Source organism: Triplophysa rosa, linkage group LG11, assembly GCF_024868665.1.
Source record: "Triplophysa rosa linkage group LG11, Trosa_1v2, whole genome shotgun sequence".
Lineage (NCBI taxonomy): Eukaryota > Metazoa > Chordata > Actinopteri > Cypriniformes > Nemacheilidae > Triplophysa > Triplophysa rosa.
In genome coordinates, this window is record NC_079900.1 from 16,407,530 (window position 1) to 16,418,238 (window position 10,709).

The 10,709-nt window shown below is 41.4% G+C and overlaps 1 protein-coding gene across 1 annotated transcript; it reads left to right on the forward strand.

The window, feature by feature from the left end:
* The first annotated feature begins 1,265 nt into the window (after positions 1 to 1,265).
* Positions 1,266 to 7,587, forward strand: fscn1a (fascin actin-bundling protein 1a). The gene is made up of 5 exons (XM_057346632.1): positions 1,266 to 2,300; positions 4,821 to 4,977; positions 5,334 to 5,455; positions 5,639 to 5,806; positions 5,889 to 7,587. Exons 1-5 carry the CDS (start codon positions 1,478 to 1,480, stop codon positions 6,092 to 6,094), a joined length of 1,476 nt encoding a protein of 491 aa, XP_057202615.1. The 5' UTR covers positions 1,266 to 1,477; the 3' UTR covers positions 6,095 to 7,587.
* The last annotated feature ends 3,122 nt before the right edge of the window (positions 7,588 to 10,709 follow it).

The following is a 10,709-nucleotide window of genomic DNA, read 5'->3' on the forward strand; positions in this document are numbered from 1 at the left end:
AAATAAAAGGAACACAGAATGGACATAAATACAATAAATTGAATTTTCCCTTCAAACAGCCATGCTTTTCACCTTTTCACAATGAATTATTTCTCTTGAGATGCAAATAACACATGTGAATCATAGCCTGATTCTAAAATTGTCTACAAAATTAACCTTTTTTATAACATTTTGGCAGTGCGTTTTTTTCCAAACGAAGCATTAATTGAATGTGTATTTAGACTAAGGCATAGTTCCTGACAGAGTTATTATAGTTTTCATTTTAGTTTTATCTTTTTTTTATTAGCTTTTATTTTTAGATCTTTCATTTTTATGTTAATTTTAATTTTGGTATATGCTTTTGTCATTTTATAATTTATTTGTTTATTTCTTATGTTGCTATATAATATTAATTAATTTCTATTTTAGTTTTATTTCAGTTTTTGTTTATTATTATAATTGTAGTGCTTTAAACTTATTTCAATTTATTTTTGAGGCAACATTTCAATTTTTCCTTTAGTTAAGTTTTTCCCCATCATTTTTAGGTCAATATTTTATTTGATTTCAATGAACAGAGACGTTTTCAAAGTTTTAATTTTAGTAAACTATAAAATAACCTTGGTTCCTGACCAAATATGATTCCAATAGAAACATTCCAAGCATCTCTGAGGAATGTGGGAATTGATAAGAAGACGTATGATCGAATCACAGTAATTCTAAGCGATGGGATGTTTGTTCTGCGTGGTGTTCGCATGCCGCAGTGCTGTTGTTGAAACTGTGCCAGTGTTACTGTATTTAGATGAAGCCGCTGTTCATTTGACTAGACCTTCCTGAATCTATTGACCAACATGTGCAGCCGGTGAATAGATCTTTGTGTGGAATAAACACCACGTTTTGTTTCCTCATCCTCTCATTGGACAGTGAACTGTTATTCGTGCTTTAACAATATGGAAAAAAAAACACTCATCTCAAGCTCTCTCTCTCTCTCTCTCTCTCTCTCTCTCTCTCTCTCTCTCTCTCTCTTTTGTCATATGTTTTAGTCTCTCTCTCTCTCTCTCTCTCTCTCTCTCTCTCTCTCTCTCTCTCTCTCTCTCTCTCTCTCTCTGCTACTTAATTAAAACAAACGTACTTTAACTTTCATCATAATGTTAACTGGGTTTGAGGAATTTTGTGGCGCCCCGCAAAGCTATTACGAGTGCATCTGAAATGTGCCCATTTGAAAGAGTCGTTTGCATGTTTAACTTTACCTATACTCATCATATCGTGCAAATACAAATAATTTTGTGTTGAAGGGAGGTGGGACGGCGCGCGTGACATCACTCATCTGTATAAAAGCGCCAGCTGTGTCCGTGCGCTCGCGCTGTGAGGCTGCAGAGAGAGAGAGGCGCGCACACGCACGCTCGCTCCGTCGAACAAAGAGACCCATCAACATCATCCACAGTGCAACAGCAGAACCCATTCCTCTTCAGCTCCCGCAAGGCGCAGGCGAGAAATCACCATGACTGCAAACGGAACCAGCGACATGCTCAAAATCCAATTCGGCTTGATCAACTGTGGAAACAAGTATCTCACAGCGGAAATGTTTGGGTTCAAAATCAATGCATCTGCGACCAGCATGAAGAAGAAACAGATCTGGACGTTGGAGCAGGACGGCGATGACTCAAACACGTTCTACCTGAAGAGCCATCTGGGAAGGTACATTGCAGCCGACAAAGACGGGAACGTCACGGGTGACAGCGAGACACCCACCGAGGATTCACGGTTCGTAATCACTGCACACGATGACGGGCGCTGGTCACTGCAGTCCGAGCCGCACAAGCGCTACCTCGGCGGCACCGAAGACAGAATCACCTGCTTCGCCCAGACCATCTCCATCGCGGAAAAATGGAGCGTGCACATCGCCATGCACCCCCAGGTGAACATCTTCAGCGTCACCCGAAAACGATACGCGCATCTGAGCGCAGAGCAGAGCGAGATCGCCATTGACAGGGATGTCCCTTGGGGCGTCGACTCTCTCATCACCTTGGTCTTCCAGGACCAGAGGTACCATCTGCAGACATCCGACAACCGCTTTCTCAAGCACGATGGAAGCCTGTCCCAGAAGCCCGACAAGACCACGGGATACACGCTGGAGTTCAGGTCTGGGAAGGTTGCCTTCAGAGACTGCACTGGGAAGTACCTGGCTCCCTCTGGTCCCAGTGGAACCATGAAGGCCGGCAAGAGCTCGAAGGTTGGGAAGGACGAGCTTTTTGTGTTGGAGCAGAGCCACCCTCAAGTGGTGCTCACCGCTGGCAACGAGAGGAATGTGTCGACTAGGCAAGGTAAATGATGCTTGGAGAAAATGCTGTGATATATTGTCATCTGATGGAGAAGCGACCATTACGCGTTCGTAATGATCAGCTCGACTATTAAGAATCTCAGGGGAGGATGTGCACATTTTATGCACGCTCTTTGAACTAGCATATACTGTAGTGCACGTGGTAAAGTAGCCTATACAGTGTATATGAATCTGTTTGGGTTGGGTTCCTATGAATGATCTATAATTATCTAGAGCTCTTTTTTAATGATAGATATCCTTCTCTTTCTTGTGGCTTCTGTGTGGCTATGGGCCGAGCTCAGGGGTGGAGCGGTACAAATAGAGAAAAAAGCATGCTTTCGTGTGTCTCTGTTTGAAGCTAGTGTAGTCACAAACGTTTTTCATAAACCTATTTTCTTTAAATTGATTGTTTTGGTTTCTTGTTACCCCGTCTTGCACAGTGGCCATTATCCCATTAAAATCATTAACTGAAAGGAAATCTTCTTAAAATAGCACACATCAAACTTGTGTTCAATAAGTTCCATAGCAGCTGTATTTTGGGGAGGTCAGCGCACTGTAATTAAGTCGAGGCCGAAAGCAATCACTAAGGAACTGACCCGAGGCGGCCAGACTAAAATAAAGGTTCATATTATCTTGTGCTATGAAATATTGTGCTTCTGCTCCCCTCCCTCATCGCTGTTGAAAATGAAATGACAGCGTTCAGTTTTAATAACCTCTCATTTGAAAAGATTAAATTGATAGTCACGACTGATGTAATTTAGAGAGGATGTCTGGGATTTTGCTGGCAGCTGGTTTCAAGAAATGATGCCCGTTTCTGATTCCTCCAGATTTCATGATGAAACTGGATAGTGGCGGAGCATTGGGCCTGTGCCAGGACGCACGTGGTCTCTGCAGGTCATGATGGAGGAGGAGATTTGCCTCTTGTATACTGTCTTTGTTTCTTAGTCGGGACTTGTTTCCATTTTGTTTAGCTTTGCTGTAGAACAGTCCTGCTGTTGGTTACACCAATGTGGACTGCATTATGATAGTCACACAAACCAGACCACATGCTTTTTCCTGCTACGCTGGGACCCCCACCATGTTTCCCAATTCAAATATTTGCCCTCTGGAATAAATGCTGAGATGAGTGAGGGTCATGTTTGTGACAAGTTGCTCCTTTGTGGCCGTCCTCAGAAAATTGCAGGGACTGTGAGGGGGCTGAGATTTCAGGCGTGTGCAGAGAGTTGAAGGAGAACAAAGGCGGTGAGCTCTGGGCCTCAGCTCACCATGCAACACAGCTGCTGAGAGTCTTTAGACAGCCCAGCATGCAGAACAATGGGGCCTCGCTACGCACAAATTTACACATTAAAAACCGCTGCCCCCTCAAGGCAAATGTGAGTCTCTTGCTTAAATTCATCTGTTTTAAAGGATTAGGAGTTTTCGCTGTTTTCCTGGCACGGATGCAAGACGTCTGTCATTCATACTTGAGTATTTTTTGAAGCATGTAGGTTACCTGTAATTGTAAAATGAATGCAAAGCAAATGAAGTGTCGGTCTGTGTGATGTCCGGTCTTTGCCAAGGTGAAAGGCTTTTCACTAGGGAATCTGAATCTTCTTTTAAAAGCACCAGTTGTCGTTGTGGATTGATCATCCATTCGCAGTTAGGCGTCAGGCGATGGGGGTTGGGGAGTTGTCGGCTGGTGGTTTAAAAGATCCTCCCAAACTATTTAAATGCAGGGTGAAGATGCATACCTCCTCAAAACTATTGCGTGATTTTCCCCCCCAAGACTGATTTAGCCGGTTCCCGAGTGTCTTAGTCATAGTCTTCCATCTGCAGACATGTGTTTCTCATCTTGGTCATTTATTTTCCCTGCTCATTCAAGCTTGCATATTTCTGGGGAAACTCAATCCGCCTACCAGAGGCCACGGCGTGCTTATACGCAATTACATGTAGATGTATTAGGAGTTTGGAGAAACGGGAACATGAATTTCAGATTTCAAATATAGGTGATCATGTATAATGGGGAATGAACCACAGTGTTTTGTAGATTCATGATCTTTGTTTGGAGGTTTTACAGCTCAGTAGCGCTCTCATTGAGATCTAATGCATTTATCCTAATGTAGCGCAAATATTTCCTACTAAAAACCTGACATCGAATTACTTTATGCTCTCTGAGGGGGTTTTGGCCAGAAATGCAAGATTTATCTGTGCGTCTAAATGCATACAATGGAGTTTAATTGGATTTCCTGCAGTACATGACCGGTGGTCTGGTCTTTCACAGAGCTGCATGGATCTTAACTACAAACGTACAGACCGGATGCATTTACTATTGTTGTCCTGAAGCCTCCCACTAAGCATCCTGGCATATATGACCATTACATTCCACAGGAGATTAACTCTGTGATGTCTTATAATGCCAAGAACCCAGGCGTCCACACACAGTCACTCAACCACTGTTAATATGCTCTCAGCTACCAGATCAAAGATACCGTACAGGCTGAAATGTGATATGAATTTACAGTGTTTTGCTTTTATTAATCTGCAGGCATGGACCTCTCTGCTAACCAGGATGAGGAAGGAGACCAGGAGACTTTCCAGATGGAAGTCTGTAAGGACACAAAGAAGTGTGCCTTCAGGACCTGCACTGGCAAATATTGGACTCTCACAGCCAACGGTGGCCTCCAATGCACCGCCTCGACCAAGTGAGTATGAATTTGCTTTATTGGTTTTCTTAGTAACATTTTTCAGACAAACCAGTTCTGTGATGACACCAAGCTTTATATGTGACCAATAACGGTTAATGCTCATGAAGGGGGAAGTTCAGGCTAGGTATTAATAGGTATGCTGTATCCGGTGAATGTGTGGGTGATAAATGCAGACAAAACCACAAACAAACCAACCAACCATTATTCACTTCAAATTATTTTCTGATGTTAAAAAAAATCTTATTTTAATTTAACCTAAACTCAACAAACCCCTAAAATAAAAAGCATTTTAATAAAGGGAATCAGTTTGTGGTTTTACATGTTATGACTTCATTGATAATTTCTGTTCCCAGGTCTGCTAACTGCTACTTTGACATTGAATGGCGTGGGAAGAAGATAACGCTTCGTGCCTCCAATGGAAAATATGTGGCCGCCAAAAAGAACGGACAACTGGCTGCTACTATTGACTCAGCAGGTAGCGTGCGCTTTGTAGTGCACTACATTCTGTTTCATCGGCAGCCCATGTCAGGCATTCTGGTTCTTGTTAAATTTGATGGTCTAGTCATGATGCCCCTTAAAATAAAGATGGTCTGAAATAATCTTCGGGCAATCCTGTGAGTCTGTCATATCTAAGGAAATTCTTGTATTTGTTTCACAGGTGAGACCGAGGAGTTCCTGATGAAACTCATCAACAGGCCCCTCATCGTGCTGCGAGGTGAACATGGATTCATCGGATGCAGGAAGGTGACCGGCACTTTGGATTCCAACCGTTCTTCATATGACGTCTTCGGGCTGGAGTTCCACGATGGAGCTTACACTTTGCAAGGTTTGTTTGGTCTCTCTTTCATTTTTGCCTTAATCTTGTCCAAGTTTTCAAGACTTTTCTTGACCCCTCGATCTCTCCTCAGACTCCACGGGGAAGTACTGGATGGTGGGTAGCGAGTTTAACGTGCTCAGCAGTAGCGACACCCCTGTGGACTTCTTCCTCGAGTTCTGCGACTACAACAAAGTGGCCATCAAGTCGAGCGAAGGAAAGTACCTGAAGGGAGACCACGCGGGCGTTCTGAAGGCCAGCGCCGACGAGCTGGACGGCTCCACTATGTGGGAGTACTGAAGGCACATAAGTAACCACTGTGGCTTTTTCGTTCCAGTTACCTTTCCCTCTTCCGTTAAGCATTTTTAATGATTTCGAATACGAGTGTGCACAAAGGCAAACGAGCTGAGAGAAACTCGAAGGGTTTAACTTCTAGTCAATATTTCATTCTGTCTAAAAATGTTTCATTTGGGTGCCATGAAATTACTGCAGTGTTGGCCAAAACTGGGACTTCTGGGTCTGAACTGGCATCTGAATTTGTGTTGTGTTGTTGAAGCAAATCTCATAGCATCTGTCATTGACTGGCAGTCAAATCGGTCCACTGTCTGAATGATTGAGCGAGGTGAGCGTCCGTCACCTGGATTGTTTGATGTACCGCGATTACCATTTGTCTTTGCACATGTATGAGCCTCACACTTTTAATATTAACAAATGTCAAAGAAACCCGTGTGACTGTTAACTCATGATGTATTGACTTCCCTTGTATCACTTATTGCCAGTCAAAAGTACTTCAGTGACCAGAGGACGACGGCAATATTTAAAGATAAATGAATGTTGATCCTTTTATTGTTTACTAGAGTTAAAAAGGAAGCTCTCGGACCTCTGAAGCGGTGACGAGAGCTGCAGTGTTTTGTTGTTTTTTTGTATTTGACGTATGGCAGCGCATTGATGTGCTGCTTTATTACCTGTGCCATTAGAATTCGTTTTAAGACTGAAGAGAACTGGATTGGTACAGTACAGTATACAGTCCCTCATCTCAAGATTAGAGTCAAAACTCCTGGAATTGTGAATGGAGGAAAAAGGAATATTAATATGGAAATGTGTTTTCTGCAACTTGAACGTGATTACATTGTGTGCTGCGTGGTGTGATAATATCCAGATGAGGTATGTTGTTGCAGGTTCAACACGATATTTATAGTAAATGTAACCACTTTTCCCTCTTGATCCTGACAAATCCCAAAGGACCGACGGGCCTGTGATCTCTGGACTCGTGTAATGGTCTAATCTGGAAAAGTTGTTTTACTGGAACTATCACAGAATTCTTTGGTTTTCATTTGTTTTGATAAGGCACAGACATTATCATAAACCGTGTTAACACATCAGAAAAGACCAAATGGAGGCATTAATATTGTCTATGGTGGTGGATCATGTGACCACCCATTGATTAAACATTTAAAAAAACATAGAAACCTGCGGTTAAACTGATGCTCGATTAGATTTCAGGTCGGCACTATCTGTTCTTTATTTATGAATAGGTTGCAGTTTGACTATATCATCTCATTATATAAGAGTAACTTTATTCACATTCATGATAATAGTTTTCAAATGATTCAAGGGAATGATAATGACTGTGCCTTATTAGAAAGTCAATTATGAGATAAAACACATTCCACATTTATGCTTTGCAAGACTTTACAAATGTCTTTTTATATTGTTTTGATATTATGGTTATTTTTCCTCATGTGCCATGGGTACAAACGAAACCGGAAAATAAATACCGTTTGAATATGAAATTCGTTGCCATTGTCTTTTGTTCAGTTTCTAGAAACAATGTCATAGACATGTATTTCATTACCTGTGATGAGAGAATTTGAAATGGCTTTATCTAACTACAGGTCACTAAGCTTTTGCAGAATTCAATGAAGTATGAATGCAGCTCCCAGAGGGTGTTTTGAAAGCATACCCTGTTGCAGCAGAGCTCAAAATGACTTTTCTCCGGAGACCTCACACTCACATTTTGTCAGGAAGCAGCTTCTCCATCAATAAGGCTTTTGTGTCGTTATTGCTGGGGCAGAAGTTTGCAAAATGATTTTCAATCGCATCTACCGAGTTATTAAAACAGCAAGTTCATGTACTGAAGCGACTGGAATTCTTTAAAAGACAACATACTGCATGACCGAAATATACATTTAAAACATGATTCTTGCTGCAAACCAAGCAACCTATTTTCTGATTTTCACAAAATCACTTCATTGTTTTTGAGTGAGACCTAGAAAATGAAGGTTATTATAGCCAATCTCTGTAGCGAAACACCACAAGCAAACATCTCCCATCTCATCTACCCAAAGTGTGCATTGTATTTGCTAAACTGGTAGAATTGTTTTAGGGCATTGAATAAGTAATGCAGCCATTTGTGAGAAACAAAAAACTGCTATGTACCAAATTGATAAACTACCTTTTTACCTAATCTGCCTCGATGTAGCTATTCGAAACCGTGAAGGTTTCCATTCAGACCTTTAGAAAGCTAAGAAAAGACACTGAAAGGGTTAAATAATCCAATCTGGTTGACATGTGGACCAATGTTTCCATGACAACAAAGACCGTAGAAATTGAAGGGAGCTCTATTGTGGGGGCTGGTGAGAGGTCTGAAACTGCTGCATTTCAGGTGAGCTGCCAGAAACTGAGCACATAGTCATAACTTTTATCACAGATCACTACAGCGATGTCTGGAAAGACAGTTTAGACATGAATCTAACTCGATTAACCAGCATATGAGCTTTGTGAAGCATGCTAACATATTGTATGTGCTGTGGGAAACTGTATGATGTCAGTTACTGTTCTCAGTAAGAGATGTTAAGTTTTGCATGTATTTGCATTTCCTTCTTGTATAGAAAGCAAGTTGTTCAAATTTAGTTACTATTCGCAGAACGAGAATATTCCGTTTCCTTGTGGGAAAGAAAATAATTTTCCCCATAAACAAATGATTCTTTAATGTACTTGCTACATTAGTAAACTTAAACTGGCCATGTAAAGTATATGAATAATGTAACGTAATGCATTCAAACCCAGCCAAGTGTATGAAATAAATGTAAAACCTTGGACACGCACTCATAAAATGCATTAAAACCCCTAAGAAAATGCAGTGTGCTATACATGAAAAAACATGAGCGGCCAATTATTCAAAAAGCAATGTGTTCAGCTGTTATTGTATTAAAAACAAGCAACATGTTTATATTCCATTTTGTGCTACTGTAATATTTTGGATGGGATCGTTGTAAACAATATGTAATAGAAAAATAAAAGAGATTTTTTTATACTACTCCAACAATCTAGTCTCTGGATGTTTATATCATAAGACTTGTATAATAATCTAATAAGGCACGGCGGGCAGCAGCAGATGTCACATGACTTGACTATGTTTGACCACAGCCCAAGGCATCATGATGGGGGTTGAAGACACACTCATGACTATGAATTGAATCCTTCACACCGGGAGTTGATTAAGACTTTAGCAAATACAAAAGAAAGGAAGCACAAGAGAAGTATACAGGCCACATCATGAAAATGCAAAAAACTAGTTGCATTGGCCACATAAATGACTGCAAGAATTTATGATAAACAGGAATGTGGGTCCAAGACCTCCACGCATCTTCTAGGCTGTTGATTTCTATGGAACATGAGGCAAGAAGATTCAGAGGCACAGATCCAGTTTCAGGAACCTCTTAGCTGTGGGTACAATGTGAGCAAGCTGCCAGGGTCAACCCTTCACACCTGTAGGCCCACAGGCCTGACCAACCCTTCCATCTGTCAGGCCATTAAGAGGTTACAATGTCAAACTGAGACATCTCATTGAGTGTCAGGTGTGTAAACGTGTGTGTATGCCCACAATCACTTCTTGGAGTTGTCTTTTGGGGATTGTGTTGGTAAAGCAGCTGTTCACCAGAAAATCTTGTAAAAACTTGAAAGAGACTCAAAGAGTGAGAGCTGGCTTACATCTAGCTTTCAGACTATTCACTTTTTTGATTATTAACTAATTGACAGATGATGGTCTACTACCAGCTTATTGTACCGTGCCTTTAAAGAAATGTAAGAGGGTGGTGTTTTGTTAAAGAAAGGGCTTCGGTAACATCCTAACACTCTTTACAGTCATTATGTAGTATAGGAGTGTGAGAGGGCTGAATAAAGCCTGGGGCAGAGGGTCCGGTGCCAGCAGGGTGGAGAGCTGGATCTTCGAGGTAGAAGCGTGAATTATAAGGGCTCCAATAGTGGGCAAGAGCAATGGGTCTGTGTTGGAGTTTTGGGCAAGAGACGACGGCTCTCTGCAGGACCGCAGACAAGGCCAGGAGACTCACAATGCACTGCAGTTGCTCCAAAAGAAGGGTCACGCAATGCAACACAGGGCCTGTTGCACAATAAACAACCCACTCTGCAGGCATTACTGGCCTGTGTGTTCACTAATAAGAGTTGAGAGACCTTTTGACAGCTTAAAGGTGGACTCAGTTATTTTTATGATTTCATAAAAATGTAATGATTAAAAACTTTGCGTATAAGCCTAATAGAAGCTAACTGACTACACAAAGTGGGTCTTTATTGGGGGCCTTTATTTTGATCGCATGACTGGTAAATGGTATATTTCTCACTTTATCTCTGTATACCTTGTTACTGGACACTTACATTTCCTAAATAAAAAAATAAATAAAAAAACAAATACGGCATTCGCTAAGCAAAGACTATTGTGTGATGCCTCAACCGCACTGTTGTGCATTGGTATCACCATCCAGATGACTGCCATATCAACCAACACAACAAAATCTCATGTTTAGTCTTTTAGACTATAAAACGCCTCTGATATTACTGAATTCTGCCATAGTCACCCATTATAGTTATTTGATCAGCAACTGATAAGCAGGCGACA

Coding starts and splice junctions, on each gene's coding strand:
- fscn1a (XM_057346632.1), top strand. CDS start 1,478: ATGACTGCAAACGGAACCAGCGACATGCTCAAAATCCAATTCGGCTTG. Junction 2,301..4,820: donor GAATGTGTCGACTAGGCAAG/GTAAATGATGCT, acceptor ATTAATCTGCAG/GCATGGACCTCTCTGCTAAC. Junction 5,807..5,888: donor TGGAGCTTACACTTTGCAAG/GTTTGTTTGGTC, acceptor ATCTCTCCTCAG/ACTCCACGGGGAAGTACTGG.